The sequence below is a fragment of the Cataglyphis hispanica genome, chromosome 5, assembly GCF_021464435.1.
Source record: "Cataglyphis hispanica isolate Lineage 1 chromosome 5, ULB_Chis1_1.0, whole genome shotgun sequence".
Lineage (NCBI taxonomy): Eukaryota > Metazoa > Arthropoda > Insecta > Hymenoptera > Formicidae > Cataglyphis > Cataglyphis hispanica.
The window spans coordinates 7,776,245-7,803,683 of record NC_065958.1 but is presented as its reverse complement, the minus strand read 5'-3'; the positions used below and the strand labels follow the sequence as shown (position 1 = coordinate 7,803,683).

General features: G+C 32.9%; 1 protein-coding gene across 10 annotated transcripts in view; it reads right to left on the bottom strand.

Moving 5' to 3' along the window:
- The window catches only part of LOC126849941 (dystrophin-like), a 392,976-nt gene that overhangs the window by 271,727 nt on the left and 93,810 nt on the right, over positions 1-27,439 (bottom strand). For all 10 annotated transcript variants that reach the window (XM_050592384.1, XM_050592380.1, XM_050592375.1 and 7 more), the window contains 2 exons: positions 24,979-25,077; positions 7,872-7,977 (listed from right to left, as the gene is read on the bottom strand). In XM_050592384.1, coding sequence (XP_050448341.1) covers positions 7,872-7,977; positions 24,979-25,077 — 205 coding nt within the window. The remainder of the gene's footprint in view (positions 1-7,871; positions 7,978-24,978; positions 25,078-27,439) is intronic.

The following is a 27,439-nucleotide window of genomic DNA, read 5'->3' as shown; positions in this document are numbered from 1 at the left end:
ATGCTTTTAAATAAAGCATATTATCAATTAATAATCTCATTAATAATTCATAATAATTCATTAAATTAATAATTGAATTTTTACAGACCAGCTGTTCTAGCTAACAGAATTTCAAATTCCAAATTTAAATTTATTATTAGCTCATAAACAAAAGTAAAATCAAAAAACGCATAATAATGCCATTGGTATTAATTGTATTTGAAATTCATGAAGGAGAAAACAATTTTGTCAATCTTGTTTTCTCCTCTTTAATGCGTGTAATAAAGGTGGCATAATGTCTCCATCAACGGTTTTCCATTACGCTTTCCGGGGTCTCTTCTTTCCCTTTCCTGTTACAAGATAGCATTCCATTTCAAATGACGGTCGTCGTATATGTAATAAAACGTAATGTAAAAGAATGACCTCTCTCTCTCTTATTTTCAAAAAATGAAGAAAATATTTTTATTTCAGGCATTATATTCCTTCTCTCAAGAGATAACAAAAACTTATTTATTTTGATGAACCCCAGCAGATTATAAATCTTTAATAGAGAACAAATAACATCATATCCATTAACTGTATTCGCGAGATTTTCTCCTTTACGTTACGTCAAGATATTTCTGTAACTAAATATTGCGAAGAAACTTAATTTCCGTAATGTAACAAATGTCAAAGAGCATGCTGAATTGTAAAGTTTCTGAGCATGTTATCACAAGCAGTCCTTAATTAGCTAAGTCTCATCCACAACGCTATCTCACGGGGTACAAATTTTAAGGGAAACACCGCAATTACACGTGCTACATCAAATAATATGTGAGACAAGAAATTAAAATATTATTTATATTTAGGATCTCGCTCTTGCGAAAAACACGTTTAACACGGTAACTAATTCTTCTCTTAATTAACTTAATTTTATTAAAAAGTTGAAAAATGTTTTTTTAACGCTTTAAAAAATATCGAGATTATAATTATATTAAATAATGAAGAAGTGCCGATGTATCGTGGAGATAAATGCCAGGCAGATATCTCTGCGCGCGATCCTCGCACTAATTGATATAATTAAGCAATTACGCAATTAAGTAACTAAGTCCCATGTAACCTGACGTTCGGCTCGCACTACATTATAGTAAGTACGTATAATAGGCGATATTTACCGCAACTCTCCTAAGACTCGCCATAGATTTAGAGTAATTGCTTCGAGTTCTGAGAGCGGCACCGCCCCGGCAACGACAACACAACAACTATACGATACAATGCGCGTGCAAGTGCGGCAAAGTTTTGTCCTCTCGTGGTCTCACCACGAAAAAGTCGGTCGCAAAATTTTCTCAGAGACACCATTTCTGCAAAGAGAAAGGACAAACCGAGAGTGCTCGCAGTTGCGTAGACTGCAGAAGGTAGACGTCTGAAATTTAGAACATATCTCAAAGTCCGCCCGGTATCGCAATGTGCAGTACATCTCGCTATACGAAAACGCATTCGTCAGTATGTAGTTTTTTTTTCTATATGTACGGAGCGTGAGAATATTTGCTCTTTTAATTTTAATCCGGAAATATCGCGAGTCGAGTTTTATTTTGATTTTTCTTTTACGTATATTTGCGTATTTCTCGGTTTCTGTCAAAAAATATCACTGCGAAATTATTTTCTGAACTTCATTACAGCATTTATATAATATGGCGGTTGTATTATATTCTAATTTTATTATATGTAAAGAGTAATTATTTTATTATATAAAAATTTTTTACGGATATATATTGTCAGAGAAATCATTATTTAAAAAACGAAGCAAATTGAAGAGATCTTTTAACAATATTCGAGAATAAATATCTTAATTATCACAGAATTCTACAAAAAAATCTTTTTTCAAGTGAACAACATAAATATATTTGCAATCCTGAAATTTTCGTAACATCATCAAAAACTGCTGCACTTTTAATTGCTTATATTAAATAAAAACTATTGCACTATGGCATCTCGACGTATCTGTTATTCAATAAAAATATCGATTCCATAAATTCATCAACAATTTGTGGTTAAAAAAAAAGTATCAAGAACACCCTATATACTTTATACTGACACTTGCTCAATTACCACTTTCTCTCTATACACTTTACTAGTCGAAATACGGCGAACGTGCTCGCTCTTTGAAGCGACGATAACAACGTAGAATGTACGAGAATATAATACGTGCCAAGACAGGCATTACGTTGGTACTCCTCGTGAAACCGAAGATGTTACTCTTTCACATGGAAATTATCGTTAACATTGTCTTGCAAAACATTTATCTGCTTTCAACATATCTAAAACAATTCCCTCATGCTCTCTGCATTTTACAAATAACATCATCTATTGATCTACGTAATATCTTTTTTCACAAATGTCACCTAATAAATGCTTAGAATATATAAGTTTATCTCACAAATAAATAAATATATATATATATATATATATATATATATATATATTAATTTTCAACTATTTTCTATAATTTATGATATCCACATTCGTTCACAAATCTTTCGGATATATATCAAAGGATAAATGTATTACATTTGTCAAAGCTATTTAAACATACAAATATATAAAATAGAGATTGCATTAATTGCATTTACATTTAAAAATTAATTGAATAAATATTTATATGAATATATGTGTTTTGCTACTCTATCATATTTTAGTAAAGCTTCTTTTGTGGAAAATGCACATCAAACCGCGATGAAAGGCAGATTTATCTTTCTGCTGAGTCTTTCTTCTTCCACAAATGCGCCAAAATCAAATAACCACTGGTCTGAAACGACCAAACTGCTCTGCAAGAAAGATGCTAACTCATCGATTCTATCATATAAAATGACATGCATTAAAGATATCGGATTCTGCATTTACTTGCAACAGGTTGTACGATTTTGAGAATGTACCTTAACAGCTGTTGGAAGAATTTTTTTAAATTGTCATATAACTAAAATAACAAGATTTATCAGCCATGATAAATGAAAACTTGATATATAGTACGATGCAATTGCCAAGACATATAATAAAAATCACGGCAAAAATATTTTTATAACAAGCGTATCAGCTATGTCGAATATTTATAGTGTGATATCTCGAAACCTGGATTTATTAGTTTAACAATCGTCTATCATACAATCACGCGCGCTGTATTTTTGGAACTACATTTTCACGGCAGAAGCAGCAAACGGAAATCCATTCGCGGAATAACAGTTTTATTTCGTGTTAGGCGAATTGGATGAAGCAAGGACAAAAAGCAAGCATAAAATTGCAGATAAAATATCGATTTCATGTGAAAAATCTCCGCAAAATAATTGTAAGAAATAAAATATGATTGAAAAAAATCACATTTTTATATTATTATCTTTATCTTTATTTTTATATTATTATCTTTAGCATCGCAACATCAAACAATTAGATTCATATTACAACGCATCGTACCGCGACTGTGTATATAACTAAGAATAAGGCTTGTTACAGGTACGCTTTATCCCTTTAACTTGCCAGCATTAAATTATAATAGATACTACGTGCACACGAACATATTGTTGCTTTGAAGTGCTCCTTGCGCGTATATTCCGCGGATGTGCGGATCAATCGGACTATCTCACACACCACCATATTCCTGTGGTCGATACATACGCGTCTGTAATCCACATCCGGGAGTAATGTCGATCTACTCACGAGAATCATTGATATCTAAATTAACTCTCCAGAATATCATTCAGATATTAGTTTCCATAAAGGATACCGTGAAATGTTTGAGATGCGTATATTAAGATATCTCGATGTTAATTATATTTTAATTTATGTATTATATATGTAAATGCATTTATAAATTCTCAATATTTTTGCGTGTAAATAAGTCAGTACATTTAATTCAAAATTTACGTATAAAATCTAGTGTATTAAATTTTTGAGAAAAAAAATTTCATAAAATGATTATAATATATGATAAATAATGGCAGCAAATTTTAGTCGCAAAGTATTTCAATTTCAAAATGACAAGGCAATTTCTCAAAGTACGCGAACAGAATGTAATAAGGGTCGTGGCGTCGAACTAATTGATCGGTTTTAATTTTGAACAGCATTGATAAAGCGGGACTACGCGTGGAAGGCAAGGCGAGGAGGCATTTCCTCCCGAGGGCACCTTAGCTGCAGAGATAGAAAGAAGCGGCAGGCTTATCTCGAGACATTTTCCTCCATTTCGTTCTCTCTACTCATTCGTCAGGGAAGTCATAGGAGTGCCGGTAGTGAATACGAAATTCAACGAGAAGGAATCGATGCAACGAGTATGCGTGCTAGTAGGATTTACCTAGGTAGCTTTCATAAAATGGAGGCAACGTATGTGTGGGAGGCAGGCAGCTGCTATGAAAACGATTGAAAGAAAATCGATAAGTCGGTCCTCCGTGCAAAATATCCGCTCCGATACTTGTATAGCTATTGAAATCCATGCCCCTTAAAATCTTTTCGGGCGAAAGTTATGATTTCGCTCTCGAGCCGCATGTCTTTAGATAAATTTGTCCGACATCGTGATAAGAATCGAAGACTTTCATCGAATATTTAATCGTATAATGTCGCCGAATGTCGCAATCCAATATTGATCATTGCCGTTATACCGGGCAGCACACGAACAAATTCAAATTGCGCTGACACAAATCGATTTCTAGAACTCCCACCCGCAATCAACATAAATCGCTGAGCTTATTTGGGCAAATTGTAAGAGCCACTAGCCGTAGGTAACCGGCAGCGATATTCCAGACCCAGCGGCAATTAACTCATTATGTGGCCTAAATGTATTATGTCTACCTGATATTCTTGATTTACGAGCTAAGCGTTGAATGAAATATGCAAACGTATGCACTAGATTAGATAGCCTTGGTGAACTATTCCTAGTTCGCGATATCGTAATTTAGTGTTATTTTAAAGTCTCACTGAAATAAAGTAAAATTTATTGACAAGTAAATATCGATGCCTATAGTTGTGCATTATATATATATATATAATTTATAAACTAAATTGCAATAGAAGTTTTCTCTTGAAATAAAAAACGTCAATGCAGTAAATAAAAATTTATAGACAGAATTCTATTAGTTTTTGCAAACTTTGACAGAGAGAAAAAATATGTTGCATCCATGACATGTGCTGTAAATTGTAAACTTCAAATACTGATGTCTAGGATTTCATTAATCATCTAATTTTTTTGTATCTATAAGAAGATGAATTATAAAAAATCAACCATATTATTCGCCGAAGGAGTATCGATACAAAACTCATTTTTTCTTTCTTTTCTATTTCTTTTTTTTTTTTTCGAAGAAAGCGCGAGACTCGCAGTGATGCATCGTATATCCCTTTTGAGGCGCATAAATCTACACTGATTAGAAGGGGCTGAAACATCGTAGGAACCGAGTTGAGAGAATACCGACAACTTCGCCAGGCAATTCCAAGACGGTGCGAGTTAACGCCACTTAAAGCAGCTCTACCAGCGTATAGCCGTGGAGGAACGTGGTAATCTATGCAGGTGAAATGTGCGGATGGTAGCGTGTTCCGTACGTTTCGTGTTTGTAATTAAAGTCCGGCAGGCAACGGCAATACTCCGTGTAGCATATACGCGCTCTTGATAACCTGCCTATTATGAAAAATGTTCGCGAAATACACGGCAATACACGGTTTAATTCTTCGATACGCCCATCGTTCTTGACAATTTAATTATTAAATTTCTTTTATTTCATATACAGTTATGAGAAATGCTCCATTGGAGATGTTCTTGATACGAAATTTGTGTGGAAAAATTGACTTCGCTTCTAAATAATTTTTCATGTCGATTTGTTTTGTTTGCACAGTTATAGTTGTCTAAAAATTTTTTTAGCTAATACACGTGGAAATATACTCGTCTCATTTCAGATACAAAAAGTATTAAAAAATACAGCTGAGTAGAAGATACTTATTATATCCAATGTAGACAAGACGCACATTTAACTAAGTTCCAAAAGATTGATATGCGCATGTTACACTGCTGGAAGGATCAATCTCGCGTGTTAAGCCATTTCAAGTCTAGAAAGCAGACACGCTACCTCGATAATCTATGGTCGAAGGAAAAAATTTACTCCGTATATATTCAAATAAAATCCGGTCGCTAACGAATGATTAGCAACGTGATAAGTCTCGTCCACCACTAAAAAGCTCAACAGATCTAAGATCAATGTAATTTATTAAAAGCATCGTCGTGTGTATTTTTAGAATATTACTTTATTTTCGACTAAAATCAAAAGTCCTATTTTATCCAATACTCTAATTACTCTACCTACTTCATTTTTCGTAAAAAAAATATCATGATATAATCAAATAATAAAATACAATAATATATATATATTATATATAAAAAGTTAATAATATAAAATAATAATAAATTTATTTATAAAATATAAATAATATATTTATTCATAAAATTTATATTTAATTATTTATGATTATAACAAGATCAATTACTCTCCTCTCTTCTCTTCCTCTTTTTGTGTATGATGCACAAAAATATTTCTACAAATATTTCTCTCATTTTCATAAATTACTGAAAACAATGGATCATCTAGTTACATACACTATAGAGCCAGAAGCGCCTGACAAGCATCGCAACGCTAATATAATACGAACAATGCCCAATGGGGAAAGAGAACATTTCGGAAGACTTGAAATAGTTAGCGGCTTCGCGCAAGTAATCTCCTTCGTTGACTTTAAATTGCACCTATTCATATGAAATTTAAGAGCCTGTGGAAGCGCGAGAGAAGAAAATTTCCAAATTAATTAATTTAAATTATTCAAAAACGTAGGAATATCGCGAATTATAATTCTGATAATCTGATTATACAATTGTGGCGTATGTTTCGATATTTGCGATAAAACATATACGTCGACATAAACAGTGCGTAGAATGTTAATATGCAATTAAATGACATTGCGGATTATGAGAAGTATTGTGGTTAAAACAGTGTTAATGCCTTCGTGATGCATTTTCCTAGCGTTCAACATTCAATGATAAATCGGTATACGACAATTAATTTCAGAACAATTTGCAGACCGAATTTACATCGATCGGCAGTTACTGCAATTTATTACAGTCTTCGGGCGAGCAATCATAGCCGATAATTAAACTTCTAAACATCGCTCGATTGCGGAAAGTGCTGCGCAAGCAGGATTGCTTTTCCAGGATCAATTATAACGGCAGAAACTCATTAAATCCATTAGATCTCAATGCACTTATCGAATGCTTTCCGTGAAAATATTTTCATTATCCATCTCATAAAAAATTCACGTCCGGTACAAACAAATCAATATTAAACTAACATACTCTTTTAAAAATAATTGTTAATGCTCGTGAAGAAAGTTATTATAGAATTAACAAAGTGTGTTAAAAAAATAATATAGAATACATCTTTAATTTACAAGTAATTTAATATTCTATATATATTTTAGTTTATTTTATAAGAAGCATGTTTAATTAGTAAAAATAAAGAAATCTACTGTAAATTTGTTTCAAAAGCAACTCATTTAATTGTTGACAATTTGCAATCTATAATAAAACTACGCAAATCACATAGAGAAAATTTTAAAAAATAGCGTATCCCTCTATGTAAAAAAAATATTCAATCCGAATTTTTTAAATCTGTATAGCATTACGAAGCAGTTATAAAATACTATTATAAAATTGAAGTATATTAATATTATATACGTATGTATATAATGATTAATTATCGAGGAATACCTACATTTAAAGAAAATAAAATTGTGCTGCCGCAATCAGGCGAAAAATCGGCTTTACGTTATCGTTAAGGTTGTTAAACGGACATCGACAATACACAATCGTGATATACAAAAAAAAAAAAACGACTTACCTTTGCCATGTAATTGTTGTCGATTCGTGTCGGCGCGCAAGTTCTCGGCCGTGTGAACCAGTTCGTCCAATTGCGGTTTCTTTTGCTCCAACTCCCGCAAGACGTTCTGCAACATAAATCAAAATGACATGGACATTATTACGAGGTTAATAACCCCCGCCATAAGATATATAGCAACTAACGCGAAACCGTGGTTCCCATCGCATGCAACAGTGACGCAGCGCATAGTCTATAATCGATGCGATGTTCAAAGTGCTGCAAATTGCAACCTAATGACTAGAAGGCAGACTGCGCGACACATTCTTTGTCCAAAAGTTCAACTGAAAGCACATACAAGCTTCTGAAACATCGAGTGTTTAGGCGCCTTCCACTTCAACTTCGTATTTACCGTAAATCGATTTTCCGCTTCACGGATACGTTGATTACCATCACGAGGTTTAATTAATTTATTGTATGTTATTTGTGATATTTCATGTGATATTTCACCAATACGATTTTAAATAATAAATGTGAAATGTTGATACAAAATAAAAATGACTGTAAAAATATTAATTAACAAAAGCAAAAATTTTAATAAATTAAAAGCTTTTACAACTTTTCCCACTGCAAACACATTTTTCTTGAAAACAATATTTTAAAAATTCTTTGCAACGATTTTATATTCGTATAAATGGCTATGTAAACAAAAATTGAAAAATCAATCTCTCTCTGCGTGCATGACTGCAAAATCTAAAATCGAAAGCATAAGCTCTTAGAGAACATTAATATTCTTATGTAATATTTCACGAAATATTCAGGCCGATCACCTGTTTTTCCCTGCTGTTATAGCTGCTTTTTATCACGAACCTATCGATCGCAAGTAAGCTTTCAAGATACTGAGCTCTATTCCCATGGTTCGTTGTAGTAACCATTACATAATCTTTCATCAAGACAGATATATAGATCACCATATCAGCTTCTAATGTGTGTGAGTTAATTAACATGTAAGCTTGTCTTAGATGTTAATTAAAGAGAAACTTGAAAGCAAAATTGTGAAAATTATTAATTTTGTGACATAATACAAAAGAAATAAAAGAATCGTAAAATTAATAAATTACTGCAAATTATAAATTTTAATATTTTAAAATTTTTCTATAAATTTCTTCAACATAATAATATCGAGGCGAGAACATTTTTATAAAACTATCAATTCTACAAGAAAATTATACGATAAAAATAAGGATGTTAAGTCTTATTAATCCGCATTGCTCTAGATAAAAGGATACCGAATGCCTTTTCACACTTGATTGCTGATCGAATTAATTTTCGCAATAGTCCACTAAGCATAAAATGTTCATTAGATTCGATCTCGCTTTTCCAATATAAAATATCGCTGCCAAGAAAAAGGAACTTGATGAACTAATTTCAACGACCAGGGAATTTCGAAAGATATTAACACACATGTGTATGTGTATATATATATAACTTGTACTCCTATATACCCAATAACCAATTCTTTCGTTCGTAAAATTACTGAAGGTATCTTTAATCGATAATTGATGTACAGAAGAGTCCCAGAAGATTTTACCTTATTGCTGGTAGCTTCATTCAATCTCGCTAGACTCCGGGGATCTTCTCGAAACTATCGTATAGATTATAGAATATATATAGCCGCTAAATACACAAATTAGCCGGCTTCCGGAAAACTGCCAGATTAACTTGTCTGCTAGCATTATATAGTCGCACACCTTAGCTTAGTATTACACGATATAAACGCATCTTCTCTCATCTAACATGCAAATTAATTTCATCTATCAGCAAAATGCAAAAATTATTATTTGCTTTTTTATTCCTCTTCCGTATTTTAAGAAGAATCGATATCTCTTTTCAATAAATGCCATTATAAGACAGAAGATATAAAATATCGATAATAATAATTATCACAATTGTGGCAATTTTATTTATAGCCAAACGTCGAATTAATATTCTATGATACATTAAAAAAAGGGAATCGTTAATCCACTTAGCGGTACTTTTACTTCCGCTTCCTATGTAAAGTGGAGTTATTTACATCCCTCTGACATAATCGATCGCGCGTTACTTCCGTGTCACCAGCCGCTCAGAAAGCTGAATATACACTCGCTTCCCAAAAAGTTCCGCCTCACGTTAATAGAATCTATGATACATGCAGAATTTTGCTATATCTTCGTTAGAAAAATATCAGAAAACTTGGAGAACCACAAAATTTTTGTATTTTTTAAAATCATGTAAATTATTATCGTAAGTTATTAATTCTACGAATTATTCTTTATAAAAATAAAATAAATAAAATAAATTTTTCAACAAGAGATATCATTTTATATAATAATGAATAGTAATTGGAAATAAAGTAAATTAGTTTAGCTTTCATTTTTTTTCACTATACTTCCGCCTTACTTATTCTTACTCTTCCCATCGTACTCGTCCATTTTCTACAGCCAAAGAGAACAAAAGAGAATGTCAGTGAAATTGAGGAGTGACCGTATAGCATAGATAGGACACGTTAACCGAGCACTTCACTCTGATCCATTCAAATAGCAGGAGCCAATGGCCTGACACATTTCGATTCTCCAGTAGTAACCAATGGAAATCCCGTAGGATTGAATTCGATGAAACAGGAGCCGCGAGAATTTCATCGGATATCAGGTGTCCCAGCCATTATCGTTAAAGAACGTTATCGTTTACGTAGAAGAGTAAAATTAAAAAAGTAGCCATGTGGATGAAAAAAATCCACACTTTCGTCAACAATTTCAACAAATTCACGTCAATTTCAAAATACTGTCTAATTATTCGTAAAATTTTGCCAATTTAAAATCACTAAATTAATATTGTCATTAGTAATACAAATAAATTTTGATGTATGTATTTATTTTATTATAAAAAAAAGAAAGAAATACCACAAGGCTGATAAATAAATATTATATGCAATATGGTAAATTTTTTAATTAATTTTTTTTTAAATAATAAAGTTAATATAATTAAAAACAATTAAATATATATGTATTCACGAGAAGAATATTTTGATTATAATATTCGTGCAAAATAATTTGCTTGATACGCCGTCTAATGAATTTACTCCTATATTAACTAAAACCGAATTAAACTGCGTTACAAGATAACTCGGCTAATTTCCTCTTAACGACACTTTCCTTCATCTCCCATCGGGCACGTTAAACTTCATACACTGGCAATTAAGTTTTAATCTTCGCGAAATGGCTCCGATATAATCTGTGAGAAAGTCGGTGAATAACGTTAACGGGATGCAGATTCAACAACTCGAATACGATTTACGAAATGAAGCGTGATGTGTGAATAACTCCCGCGTAATGCAAAGTGTAAAATTCAAGGTTGATTTAACACACTAGAAACGACTATAAAAGCCCTATATATTTCTCGGCACGTAATAAAGCTTTAATTAAACAATAATATCCACGGCGTAACTCCGCTCGAGACCATTGAAGTCCGTTGATGTGCAAAAAATAGAAAATGGAAAATTTACATAACGGAGAAGAGATAACGTTGTAAAAAAATACAAGAGATACATAATAAAATGAAAGTAATGAAAAAAGCAACAATATCGAAGAAAAGTGCACATATTAATTCGATGACATGTTAAAATATTAAATTTTTTGGCATCTAATTTTTCTAATTTTTATTAGAATTGTTGAAAATATTTTTAAAATATTTTATTTAAAACAGTAATAAATGTCTTTTTTACTGCTTTTAAATGACGTTACAATCTCTTGTGTTACTACAATCCTTTCCATTTCTTATTATTACATATGTATTATAATTGATATTCCGTTTTTGCCATATTGCGTGTAAAACGAAATATCTTTGAAAATCAGTGGCCCTATTAAAGCTGCAAGCTCAAGAGAATAATGGCACGCTAAATGCCTCGCATAAATATACGCTACACGTACGAGTAAGAGGCGCGTGTTCTCAGAAGGGATAAGTTCCGTTCACGATCAGACCACGAGTAAACAGTTCGTCGAAGAAAATTGGACACGAAGAAAACTTTTGACGTCCCATTTAGCGCAATCCTTCGAAATGTTGCCGCGGAGAAGCAATTTACCGGCAAGTAAGTAGAAAGTTCGACGTAAAACTTGGCGCCCCAACGTTCCGACAACATTCGTAAATGTATCTTAGAAACGTTCGCAGCGACTAGATAAATATCCTGAGAAAATTATGTTTATTATTCGTATTACGAGAGAGAATGATACGACTATCGCCGGCAACAAGTCCGCGATAAAATTTATATAAAGTATAACGTAAACAGTGTACGTAAGCGACAATTAAATTTTATGAGGCGGTTTAATGAAAATTACAATCCCTCTTGCGTTAAAATTTTCATGGAAAAAAAAAAAACATATAAAACACCCATTTATATAGATCAATTAAAATATACTTAAAAAGATAAAAAGCTTGCCACATGATTTACGGGAAATGTGTCATCTTTCGACCTGAAGGATATACGGCCGGCTAGAGTGTAGTAGTTGTGCAGGAATAACTTTTCCAACTATGAAATATTCCCTCATAAGCGACGCGATGGATCTTACACGGTAATGTCATTCATTACTCACAGAGTGCAGCGTGGCGACCGCAGTAAGACGCGCAACTTTCCTCGATCAGCTCGTATATTATTTGATACGACGTCCATAAAAATATAAAAGTTCAATGTCACCTAATTTCTTACAGTACTTGCCATTTGTTTAATTATATATCTATATTACTTTTACAGCGTGATACAAGATGATGACATAATCTTCAATATTATATTTTTCTATCAATGTCTTTCACGATTGCCCACGATCAACACGAAAAAGCAAGATCTCTTCTTCGAGAACTAGAAAATAGCAACTGTAAGAACATGAGCGAACGCAAAAAGGTTCGAGTCGCATTATATAACGCAAACAAGGAGGAGGCAAGATATCGGACAGCGTCGTGGCAGAAACGGTTGTTGCTTTTCTGAAGAAAATAAAAGTACGCTAACGAAAAAAAGAAGATGAAGGGAAAAGAGAAACGGTTGCGCAACAGAGGATAATCTCGCCGAGCTGACTTACGAGCGACCAACGAAAAATTTCACTGCACCTTCCTTCTCTTCGCATGTTTATCCTCAATATTACCATCTCGTCGTGGTTTTAGTATGAAATATTCCCATGAACATTGTAAATAGCGTTTTCTCTCGCTCGAAGTGTAAGCGCGAAGTCTCGACGCGACGTGGCGATAAGGAAAATTCGCACGTGCCTCAAACGACATTATTATTGTGTTGTCGGTGAACAAAGCGAGGGGAATACAAAATTATTGAACAACACGAGCGCTCTAAATATTTCTCGAGTGTATCGGCAAAGGCGACGCACTTTTTTCCTCTAACCATTCTTCCAGCGATAATGACATCTTTTGCGCAACATTTCTTTTTCAAAGGTGACAATCATGATATAGTAACTAAACACGAGTAACGCAACATAGCAATTTATACATAAAAATATATATATGCATATAACATTACATGTAATCTAAAAAACCTATTCAAACTCTCTTCCTCTCTTTATTTAAAAAATATTATATATATATATATATATATATATATATATATATATATATATATATATTTATAAAAATATTAATTACAAAATATTATAATCAAATTTTATTTAAAAATAAACGACAAATCGAAAAGAGGAGGATATTACAATTACAATCGCTGTGTAAAATTTAAAAAATTACAAAACGTATCGCGCTCACGATTTGCCCTTTTTCATACATTTTTATCCTGACATAAAACACGAGAAAGAATCCAAAGGAGACGCGAAAGTTCCGCATCGAGTGCGGTGGAAATGTGGTCAATTTCAGATATTGAGAGCATGTTCGCGGCGAATGTTGCCCGCGCGCAAAGCTTCTCGTCAGTTTCAAAGAGTTCTATCTCTTCCATTCTTTCTCTCTCTCTCTCTCTCTCTCTCTCTCTCTCTATTCGCTTTGCTCCTTTTTATTCACTTACGTTAAAGCGAAGCTGTAGGGTGCCGGTGTACATAGACGACGCGGCCGACGTACCGGGCTGAGACTCCTTCCGATCCATCGCACAGGGTGTCCCCTCACACTTTGCGTCGCGCACGATAGCTTTTGATAGTTTCTTTTTTGTCTTTTGCCGGACACGGTCACTTCACGCTCGTGTATCTAGCCGGATCGAACAAAGCACATGAGGGATAGTTCTGCCAATCACGCGCGCACTTTGACTCTGCCGCTGTCGTCACGTCGGAGCGGCTATGCGTGTAAAAAAAAGCTCGCCTGCATCGCCTGGATTAACGAAACGTCCATATATGTTTATGCGACATAAAATTTTTCCCGTGGTCCCCTAAGCTTTTTCCGACCGGACGATCGAGAGCGTTTCTCGATCGTATATGATTTTGTCGAACGGTGCGTCGGATTAAAACGATAGTAGAAGATAAATACGAACATTTTTACAATTTTAAAATTCCCCGTTGCAGCTCTCGCGTTTCACGTTGAAAGTGTCATATTTACTTGCTAGGTTTCATAATAAACAACGCGTTTTTAAAGACAACTGTACATATATAACCTGGTCTAGATATGTTTTTCAATAACCGAGCGCACTGTTGCATTTATGTCTCGCGCAAACTTCCATTATTTTCACGGCCAGGTTACACTGGTATTTTCTACTCTTTCCTCTGCATGCCGTAAAATAAATTTCCCGTGTAATCCATCAATATGTTATCGTAATCATTTACGCATCGTGCAACGTGAAAAACTAAAGTGAAAACTACATTCATCTTGCATAGTTGCCATGTATATATGCTGTATCGATCGACACGAAGAATCAATTTTTAATAACATTAAAAGCGAGGAAACTTCGAAATTAAATTCTCCAAGAGAAACATTCTCTCTTTTATAAAATATCATATGTATATAACCAATAGATTTAGTGTGTTGATGATATATCTCTCAAACAGTTATCTATGAATGCAAATAACGCATTTTCCCTCAGTTTTTTTCATAATAAACTACGAAAAACGAACGGGAGTTTAAAAAGAAAAGAAATAATAATATACGCGCACTAAAAATATATTATTTTTGGCCAAACGAAAAGAACATATGAGAAAAGATAAAATGTTCAACCATTGCCTGTCAGACTGTCGGCTCGCATCGGCCTGTGTAGTCCAAATCGTTGATGTGACACGTAATGCGAAACACAGCGGCCACCCGCAACGTCAAAACTCCGAGACATCCGAGAGACAGCGTTAGGGCGCATAAAACATTCAATTTCATCACAATGAAAACACTTTCGGAAACGGACCTGAATTCGGACATCGACGATTCCAGGTAGTTTACGAAAAGTGCGAAAAACTTGCCCATGTTAGCGGAGAGTAAAAGATATTTGTAAAAAGATATTTGTAGTATCATTAGAAATTTTTTATGCCATTTACGTTGTACGCCGAGCGTCGTAAATAATTAATTTCGCTGTCATTTTTTCAAAATAATCACAGCTATCGCTTCTTATTACTGTTACTTCTTCAATATATATATTTAACATCGCGATATATATCTCGTCTAATCTATTATTTGATAGAAGAATTCCGTATTGTATTCGGAAAGAAAATATAATTATAAAAATTACGTCAAACATATTATGTCAATTGTTATGATGGACATGATATTGATGATGGAAAAAAATTTGCCACAACCTTTTATTTTTTATAAGTTCCGTTTCCATCTTTACATACTTTAGTAAATTGAGCAATAACAAATTGCTCTTCTAAAAAAATAAAAAAATAAAACATATTTGAAAAAAAATTTCTAAAAAAAAAAGATAAAGCTGGAAATTCTAAAAATATTCTATATTATACGATTAATCTACAATTTGATAATATATTATGTTCCAATCGGTTTACTAAACTGTTACTGAAAGTTACAAAAGTGTATTTTGCTAAAACACATCTCGCGGTTCTACTAAAATGTTTTAGTTTATATCAACCGCGTATAGTTCGAGCAGAGGCAAGTTCAAACCATAGTGTTTCTCATTTTACTATACGATATTCGTTCAGTGACGCCGGATTTTCCCCGCGACAAGGAGAGAGGAAGGAGACGTGAGAGAGAGAGAGAGAGAGAGAGAGAAAGCCGGGTATGCTGTATCGATTTTCGTTTCGTTCGGTATTTCAGCGGCTGCATCTCTAATTTTCATTGGGCTCCTTTCGTCAAAATTACATTATCGATTCGGACGCGCGATAACAGATCTTCAATATCGACAAAAAAAATGCAATCAATTAAATTACAAATTGTGTGAGCAAAAAAACAACGAAGAGTTGCATTTTAAATCACTATGTAAATATTTACTCGGGATATTTATATTGTAAACCGCAAGTTTCTTTTGAGAGCAAATATGATAAATTTATAAGCAAATTTGACATTCCAAAGTAAACGTAAAATAACAAGTGTAAATCAATTTTCGAGAAAAGAGACATAATATAAATAATTTTCTATTGTATATATATTATACGTGTGTATACTTTATCCAATTTATCGAGTAATGCACTGACCTATCCTTTTGACAGATGGCAGTCACAAAAAATGTTCGCTCAATACTCATTAAATTTAACAAAATCGATCGGAATGCATAATTCCAATGATGATATCTCGCAAAAATGTACAAGTACAGAAATTTCAAATTTTCGGATAATCAGCTTCCCATTCATTAACAAGGCAAATATTTGTAATCCGCTGTATACCGGCTGAATAACCATGTGCGCAAACACATTGTGTGTGGAGAGCGACTGTTAACACTGAAAATCGTTAAACTGCCCTCGACGGTGATATAAAAAGTGTGACCGAAAGAGTAACGAAAAACATGTTTACGTGCAATCGATCGATGATAGTATTAACAATAATTAATAACTAATCCCGACGCCGCGCCGCTACATAATTTTCGAACGCGTGTACTTCGATGGAAGCGCGTCGTCGAACTGAATTCAGCATCTGACGCTGCTTCATGGGTACCCTTGGTAGCCAGGGAACGATATATATACATATACATATATATATATATATATATATATATATATATATCCTCTATCCTACGGGATATATATGGAGCCCATAGGGTGCAAAATTCGTATAGCGAAGGGCGCTGCTTAGCGAATGCTGCGAGCTTTGCACGAAACTTGAAGCAAACACGGATTCATCCATCACGATTATAAAGAATCTATATCAATTCTTTCACTTCTTCTCGCTTGATCGACAAATGGAAAATAATGCTTTGTCAAAAATTTCTAAATTCAAATAATTGATTGTCAATCGATTGTAATAATAAATTTTACAAAATATAAGATAAGCGTAATAAATTTAAAATAATATTCATTGGAAAATATCAAGCTTGCACGTTTAAAAATAGAGCCGATACTTCGATAAATCAACTTGGCCGCATTGATTATCTAATTTTTATTCCACTTTGTGATGTATAATAAACAAGATAAATTATATGGCAGACCCAAATAAAAAAAAAAAAACGTAAATAAAATTGTAATACAATATAAGATAGTTTTAAAATTAAACTTTTAATACAAAACGTGTGTGTTTCAACCCGTCACTGCCATTATACCATTAAATCCAATGGAACAGGAATCGACAGAGAAGATGCGTATTGCGCACACGCAAAACACCCCACCGTTATAATTGCAAAGGCGTAAAAAGATCTCTTGTGTAACCATTCCAATGCAATACTATTGAAAACGCATTACCGTATAAAATTTAAATGCCACTTTATTATGATAAATTTAGTCATTAAATCCTAAGTAATTATTCTGCTATTATATCGCCATATGAATATTTTATTTAGAAAATTTTCACAACGCGTTTTATAACGGAATTATGCAGTATTAATATTATTACGTTACATTATTTATATATATTTTAGTAACTTTTTTTTATTCCATCTAAAACATGGAATATTGTAATATAATATAGATCTGCTTATTTGTCATATTTAATATTACGTTACTATAACGTTGAAATTATCAGTTTTCAATATTTTTTTTTTTTTGCTTTTAAAAATCTCGAAATGTTTCTAAAATGTTATTATATATGTAGTATTTATAAGAAATTGAGCTTAAATTTAAATAAATAAATCATTCAGAGATCGCCTCGTATGTATATAATTTCGAACGATAGTCAAGTATTCTCATGCAAATAAAAGGTTTGTCTAAAACTATTGAAAATGTCGCGAAAAGCTCGGCAACTCGCGTAGGAATGCTTATCAACCGCGAACATATTTCCCCGGGCTGCATCGCGTCGTCGAGTTTCATGATTGCATTTTTCTTCGCCTACGGACATACGAATGAAAGATGCAAGAGGTAGTAACGGAGGTGAAATGGGAAAAATAATAAGCAAGCAGAGGAAACAAAAACACATGAGAAATTTTATCATCAATAGCACATAAAATTTTATCAGATAAATCATCACTTGAATTGTATTATTAACGAAATAACATCCCCACACATATGATATAAATGTTAAATATTCTAAAATTATTATGTATAATATTTCTAAAATTAATATGATAAAAGCAGCATACAAGGAACAATAAAATATTACGTCAGTAAATTAACTGCTATCAATTTGTGACTAAAATGGTTAAATTATAAATTAATAAAAATTAAATTAAATAATAAAAATTAAAATGATTAAATTATCTCAATCGTTATATTTTTAATCTTATAATTTGAAAGAAAATGTATGTTTTTCACAAAAAATAAATATTTTTTATACGGTGAAAAAAAAATATGTATACTAATATGTATTAGAAATATTATTTTATATTATCTTATATAAAAATATTAATTTTTTTAAATGTATTTTTTATTACTGAAATTTCTCAATCAATTGCATATGTTCGAAAAAAGCAAATATCAAATATCTCGCAACATATACCATTTCTTCAGAAATATGTCGCTTTTTTTTTTAGCAAAAATACACGGATCCACGATACGAATGTAACACGAAAGTAACCTCGACATATATGAAGATATACGGTTACGTCACAAACGCATTTGTGCCATTAACCGAAGAACGCGACGACTGACTGCACGAGTGGCATAAAAGCAACTGTAAACCTTTCTTCCTCTCTAAATCATAAAGCATCAAATCGCATCGTGACAAGATAGCAAAAAAAAAATCAAAATTGCTTGATACGTAAAAAGTATAGGCTAAAAATGATCAACAAATGAAAAAAAACGTGAATTGTTCTTCAAAATATTAATATAAATATGTGTGTTTGATATGTAATGTATGTGATATGTATTATGTAAAAACTATCCTGAGTTTGCAAAAATATTGTAACAGTGAATGTCACGCGAACAGTTTAAAACTCTGCAAAGTATTTTAAGGCCGTTATCTAAAATAAAAACTAAATAATGCTTAGCAAACGTCTCTTATCTATTAAAAACAATTAATAACAAAAATGTATCACAAAAATTCAACATTGCTTCTATATCTGACACACACACACACACAAATGTAAAATTTTACATTAAAAAATTTAGATTTTTTGATATATTAATAAAATATAAAATTCATAGTATTTTAATGATGAAAAGATTATAAATCCTATGAAAGAATCGAATCAACATATAAATAACAGCTTTGCTAAAAGCAGTTTTAACAAATAACAACGCAAATATAGAGTTAAAAAATTTCATAAAATTACCTACGCCCTATTACGCGAAACGTTGGACTTTTCTTTGCGATACCCTTTTTATTAAGCTCGGTCTATTTTATGTAACTCTGCCTATATATTCTCATCGCGCACTGTGAACTTTCTATGCGACTCAAAATGTCTGCTATAAAAGTTTGCAATTCCATAGCATTAATTGAAAGAATTTTTCGTAGAGAAAAATGCAGTAATTAAATATCCCAGTATACATAATGCCACGTAATTTATAGCAGAAACTTCGTAACTATAATACACATGCAAACTCTTTATGCATGATATTTCGTAAAGAAAAAAAAGGTGTGTAAAAGCAATATGTACTATATATTATATGTGTTTAATTTCTAAACCTTTGTAAAAATTCTTTTCCATTAATTTTTCACAGATACATTACGATGATATATTTAAATTACAATGTTGCATTCGATTCTTTCGTATTATATAAGATTAAAACAAAAAAAAAAATGTTTCTCAAAAATGAAGATCTGCGTTTTACTTGGAAAATAGAATTAATTGAATATAGTATTAATTTGCAACTAACTTTCGCAAGAAAGTTGTTACACTGAAGTTCGACATCACTAAAGGAATAAGTCGGTTATGAAAGTCTAACGATATAAATTACGGAAATAATTATAGTATCTAGCGGAGCGGAAACAAACTTCGTCAAAACTCGGTCTAATTAAATATTATACTTGTTCATACTTTTAGTTGAAGTACAAAATTCCACGAAATAAAAGAAATAAGTAAATCAAAATTTCATAATTTCTTTCTCAAAGTAAGTATATAAAAACAAAAAAAAAAAAAAAAGTCTAAATACATTTATAATAATCTTCAGTGAATTTTTGACGTAAAAAATCGTAACATTTATCATAAAACCTGAAAAATATTAGAAAAAAACAAAATTGTTCACGAAAAATGGATTATACGAATTATCTAAAGAATATTCTAAAGAATATTAATCTTCAATTTCAATAGTAATAATACAATCTACGATTTTACAAATGTTACAACGTGACAATATAATATCATATCCGTTTCTATAAAAGTCAAATCATATTTTAGAGAATTAAAGCGCTTCTAAAATTTATAGAAACGAAAGCAATTCTGTTAATCGATTTCATCGTTTTACCTGAATCCAATAATGTTATCATGATGATGCCTGATGGCAAAATCACATGAAAATCGATCGAGAGATTTCACCTAAAAATAATATCTATATGCACCAATAGAAACGAACCGCAAACGGCAAAAATTCAATTTTCACGTGAACAATCTATGACACTTCATACGCAGCCAATGCGTATAACTGTACATACATACAAGCTGTAAGCTCACACGCGCGTTATGGAATGAGAACGGCTATTCACCAGATACCGGCATAACCGGGAAATTGCGAGATCGTCGAATCTTCCACAACTACAGGCACGCGCGCGCGCAGATTCCTGGCATTAGTCCTTCACTGTCGCTGGTATAAGGAGTGCAATTTTGAAATCCTATGAATCCCGATGGGAGTAGCCCGCGATGAGATGGCGTACCGGAGTTATCAGACATCGGCAACAAAGCCGGGCGAAGGAAACGAAAGAAATAATGGAGCGGACGTTTATTGTAACCAGTGCAAAGGACATCTTCCGAAAGACGAAGTAGCTTGTATAGCTTGTACGACAAGATTATACACGCTGTAGGACAATCAGCGAGAGAATGGTTTACGAGCAATATCGTAATGATTACGTTTTTTTTTTCATTATATAAGATTTCTTTTAAGAAATATAAGTGTTAAAACAAATTATAGTATTAATAATAGTATAAACAAATATTATATTATAGATATTTGACCAAATAATCAATTATTTAAGAAATCACAAAAATAGAAAATTATTTTTATAAAAAGTAATATTATAAAAAATATCTATTAACATAAATAATATTATACGTTGATAATATTGATGATTTAAATTCAATATTTATTTTGAATAGAATTACTCCTCATTTATTTGAAATAGCCTGAAAGACAAAAACAAATTTCGCGATTAAACATTAACGATTTATTTTTAATGTCAGTATAAAACGAAAACAGATACTTATTATTCATATTTTATTGTCATTTGAAGATATTTATGTCGCAATATTTAAACTGAGAAATGTCAAGTAATTCTTATATAACATAATAAAAATAGAAGTTGTTATTGTCAAAAATCCACGGCGTTCCATAAAAACAATTAATATTTATAACGCATACATATGTATGTGTCACGTTTCATCATCGCCCCCGGTTCCTGTTAGTGTTACTCCACTTTATAAAAAGCTTCGTCGTTTAAAACGAGAATGCTTCTCGAGCGACTGAAAGCACATTTCACGCCAACATGCAGCTCGGATCTCGTAATTGGGCTTTGTCGGGCGAATCCTGTTACATGGCAGGTGACGACACAATGACTTGTGTAATGTTAACAGTGGAACAAGCTTAAGTAAGCTCGTGAGATAGAGACACAAAATCTACTGTGACAATTACGTGACTGCTATAATTATAATGCGATTTAAAGCGAGATGTTAGCATGACTTTGTATAAATATCTTAGTCGCACATTGTCGGATGCATATAAATTTCTCTCTCCTTTTCTCTCATTGTCAGATATATAATTAGCTTCTAGGATTTACTTAGCCGAAACAATTTTCGTAAAAAGAATATAACCGCCTCGAAACATCTCAGCTATCGAGAAATTTCCGTCTTTTCGTTCTCTGCGCGTCAAAATATCTCTTCCTCGGCTTGCCCCAATCGGAAATCAATAACAACACTACCGTAACAAACCTATTGTTTTCGGTCCGGGGGTGATGCGTCCGAAAATTTTGCATCTCCGTTCTGGAATATAAGCAGAAAGAATACGGCATGCGATTTGGCATTCGCCAGAATACAATTTCACTGATCAATCAAGTGCGCCATTTGTCTCATTCACAACCGTGTGGGATGCGGCGCGAGAAAAAAAAAAATGACTTCGTTTCCGCATCCGAATAGTGAAGAATTCCTGAGCCCGAAAAGAAACTTTATCACGCCGATTGTCTTTTCAAAGCGTTCGCATTAATGAACACAAAATCTGCCATATGTAAAATTATTTTCTTTCGAGAAAGAGACTGCTCCCATACTGAATAAATTAACGACTCCTCTTATTTTCCTCTCATTTACATTCATGTGTCCTTAAAAAAAAAAAAAAGACATGTGCGTATATGTGTATTATAATAGATCCTAGAATTAAATAGCAAAAAAAATGAAGAAAGAAATATAATTAACGTCAATCAGAATTACAATTACGCTTCGAGATAAATGAAGCGGAAATATTTAGCGCGATTTTAAAAGTGCTTAAAATGGGAGTTTAAAATTGAAACTCTTGCGCCCATACGCGAAAGAATGCGACTCGGAAAATGCCAGTTTCTCGAAGTTGACATTGTCTGCAAGCATCCGGGACTTAATGCAGAAAGGCAAGAGGAATAAAGGAGGGTACGATAATGTACTCTCTGTGTCTTGGCTCGAAGAAATTTACGGTAAACGTTCGTATTATTTCCGGGGTAAACTTTTTCATGGAAAAATGCTGGTATGAGAATATGATGGGGAAGAAAAGCTAGATATGTATATTCGAGAATGTAAAATTATCTCGATAAGCGCAAGTTTTTACGACAAAAATCCACAATACAAGCGTATCGCATGTTGTGGCATTTTTATAGTCTATTAGATTTATAGAGTTTTATAATGAGCGAACATAAAAACGTATATAACAGAATAAGAAAAAGAAGCTATAGTCATAAGAAATTTATCATTGCGATTGTGAATTTGTAATGAGTTTGAAAAAATCCCATGTATGATACGATGTATATTTAAGGACTTTGTATTTAATTTCGAAAGAAATATATTGCGAGATAAATAAAAAATAACATGAAAAGAGAAAGAAATGTCAATACTTTACTAAATCTAATATATGATAACTTTGTATTATATTTAAAAAAATATGTATAATATAAAATATTAATTCAATAAAATAAGATTATGTTAATTTCTTTATTACTTTTTGTATAACAATTTTACTCGATATTCAAATTGCATAACGAAATAATAATCATAAAAAAAAAGCGTATAAAATATTATAGCATTTATAAATTTTAATTTAAGAAAAAATACAATATATCATATATTTCGGTAAAATAAATTTCCTTTTAACTTATTTGTTTACAAAGTAAGATTTCGTGTCGCTCGCAATTCTGAATATCGATCCATTAAGTCGAATGCAATTAACGGCTATGGCGGAATAACGCGCGCAACACGACGACGCTACGACGTCGTGGCAGAAAGGAAGGCGTGGTTGTTCGTGTCGGAACCCTTAATGCCAATGCCAATGTCAGAGCTTTCCCGGTCAATCACCTAAACATCCCCCCTACCTTCGTGCCTTGGAAACTCGTCGCAGATCTTACTCGCGGTGAAAGGACCTTCCATTTCCCATCATCATTCGCTGATAACTTTTCCACTCACGGTATCACGCTAGACTGACTTTGTCTGAGAAAGTCGGGCGACGAGCATTTACCCCCGCAGCGAGCACTTGAGTCAAACCCTGGGGGTTGAAATATCGACTGCATGGCGATGACAGTTTGCCAGGTTACCGACGCCAGAGCTTTTAGCTTTCTACCGCTTTTACCGCACAAGATACGATTACGACGACAAAAAACCATAATGATATATACATATATAAATTTCAATAAATGAAAGATCGATAACTGATAATTATCGCAGAATAAAATTCTTAAAACAAATTGCAAGTTATTTAATTAATAAAATCCACGATTTAATTTCATGGCCGTCGCTTTCGACGACGTTGTTGTTAAAACAAAGATAAAGAAAAGAAAAGAAAAAGAAAATGCGGCAGGCAAGCATTCCAATAATGCCACGCAAGCACGAATGAGGTAGCCCGGAAGCATTGCAGCTTGACTCGGCAAATTACGATAAACTTCAAAGGCACACGACAACGTCCCAGCAATCGTTCGTTCGCGTTTGGAATCTTTACCAAGGCAGTCCAATAAAGGCACATGCGACTAATAAAAGCACAAGTGACGCTATGTCACGATACTAAATAACTAAAAGTTATTGTCTGTACGTATTTTACGTACGTAATTTTCGAATATAAACAAATAAATAATTTTCCTGTTATACTTTTGGAGGATTTCACGTTAATAATGCATCATTACAAACTGTATCCAGATTATTCATATATAAATATTATTTTAAATTAATTATTAATTTGTTCGTATATTTGCAAATGCAGATATAGTGTGTGAAAAACTTTTATTTTTTTAAAAATATATTAATATAACTGCGATATTTATTCAAAAAACTTAGACTCACCTTTTGTTTATCAAGAAGATGCATAATTTCATCGACATCGCCGACGACTACGGATTGTTGTCGCAACATCCCTTCTTCGACCGTAAGCCAGTCACGTATCTGCAACATAAGCAAGCGAATTATACAAAAGAATTATAATAATGTATCATATTGTAACAAGAAGCCTTGATATAAGCGATAATTCATATTTGCTAAATCCCTTTTATATTAAAAAGATCTGTTTAAAAAAAAATATAATATTTCTCTACTAAAAGAAAATAAATATAAAGATAAAAAAATATAGAAAAAAATAAATATAAATATCAAACAAAAACATAATCATTTCCAAAACAAGAACGTGACTTTAAATTAACGTATCTTCGATTATTAATCAATTTGTAAATCGATAACTCTTATCATGATGAATTAAGAAATTAGCCGTAGCAATTAACTCGTGTCTCTTGGGAAAGTGTGAGAATCGGCAGGAAATGTCTCTATCATTCGAAAGGTTCAAATGAGATGGAAAAGAGCCGTTGGCTAGCGAAAAGGGGAGGACGCAAGACCGGAATCAGGATATTTGCTGCCGGAAATTAGTAGGGAGTGTCCGTTCGTAAGTGGCCGACTTCGATTTACGTCGTACCACAATATCCATTAGGAAGTAAGGATAAGCGAACGTTGAATATGCCAGGCGTTTAAAAAAAAATTCCAGTTGAACTTTGAAAACATTTCATGATAAATTTGCAACTTAAATTCTTGATGGAGAAATTTTATTTTCATAGAAAGCGACACGCGAAATAATAAGCGTACAATAATTTAAATGTATAAAGTAATTTTCAAAGAAAATAATATTTATTCATAAAAAAAAGTTCGCAACGTAATTATTATTGTAAATGGATTGGGACCACTATTATACAGCGTGAGTAAGCACTCAATTGTATTATAAATTTACATTTTCCAACAGTCATTACGATGGACAGCAGTTTTTTCTCTTGTAAATGGCTCTATTGGTGCATTTAATTAAATATCAAGGCGAGTTGCGTAATCGCATTTCCATTGGAACTACGAGTTGTAAAGCCAATAATACATTTAAAAGACCCACACGGACGCGCGCACGTGTAACGCTTCGCCAGACATCCGCAATATCTCTGCTAGCGATTTTAGCTTGTTTGCTGTATATTTCGCGCGCAAATTCTACTTGAAATACTTCAAAAGATCGTGGCGTCCAAATAAATATTTATACGCGCAAACAATATATTGAAAAAAAACTATCACGGAATTCTCGACTTAACACCGGCTGATTATCGATCGGCGATGTAACAAGTAAACAAGAAAGCCGAACTAGTATTATTCGACGAAGGTTTCTCCGGATCGCGAACGTGGAACTTTCGAGGTAGTCGATAAATCGCGGAAGAGATAAACCGTAGTGCTACAGGAAATTAAGGTCTCGCTCGGTCCGGCAAGCCCCGGAGGCTGCCATCTAGTCTAAGCTCCGGGGCTCGTTCCGCTTTTCACCCACCCTTGTCCGAAGCGGTCTTGATTAAGTGCCTGTTGTCGAATCCGCGCCCGATCATATCCCTTGCATTTCAAAATGAGCATGGAACTACGATTTATACATTTTCGTTTAATTATCGAATTATTAAGATTAAGCTTAGAAGTCAAAGAGAAAATTAAAATTGAAAATAATTGATTTTTTTCGTCCAATTCTTATGAAAGATATAATTCGCAAAATGCAAAAAATTGTTTGCTACAAAATATCCAAGATCTTGATAAAAATTTATTCAACGCTTTTATTTTCTGATGTTTCTAGACAACTGAAATATAGTTACTATTTATTGTCTCTACTATGAAATAACGCGCTTTTACGCTATAAAAACTCACGATACTTACGCGTGTATTCCTTATATATTTCTCACCATACAATCTATATCTATTTTTATGCATAAAGCGTTTCATCGAGAATCGTGAAAGTTCCTGAGAATGCCGCTCCAAGAATTTAACGATGAACTTTAGCATCTGAGCAATAAAAAAAGACGTGATAGAACGTACACACACACACACACACACACACACACACACACACCTCTCTTCGGAAATCAACTGCATCGAGAACGATGCTTGGCAACGATCGAACAGTGTGATCATATTTTCACAATGAATATCGTGAACTTTAACGTTATCGATGTTGATTCAAAAAATATTATTGTCTCTATCTCCGGCAACTCCGTGTTTATTTGTTTTATGTTCAGTTCGATAGAATCAGTTCAATAAAAACATACCCAAAGAATAAAAACTATTAACTGGCGTATGATTGTCTTTCATGTTTATTCTACAATAAAATATCTCTCCGTAAGAAGCGATTTCCCCCAAAATCGTGTTTTGTCTGGAATGACAATAAACGCGGAAAAGTTGGCGCAGGTGCACTTTGCACGAAGTTTCTCGATTGTTGCCCTACGACTTTCCGATGCATCAAACAGTTCATTGG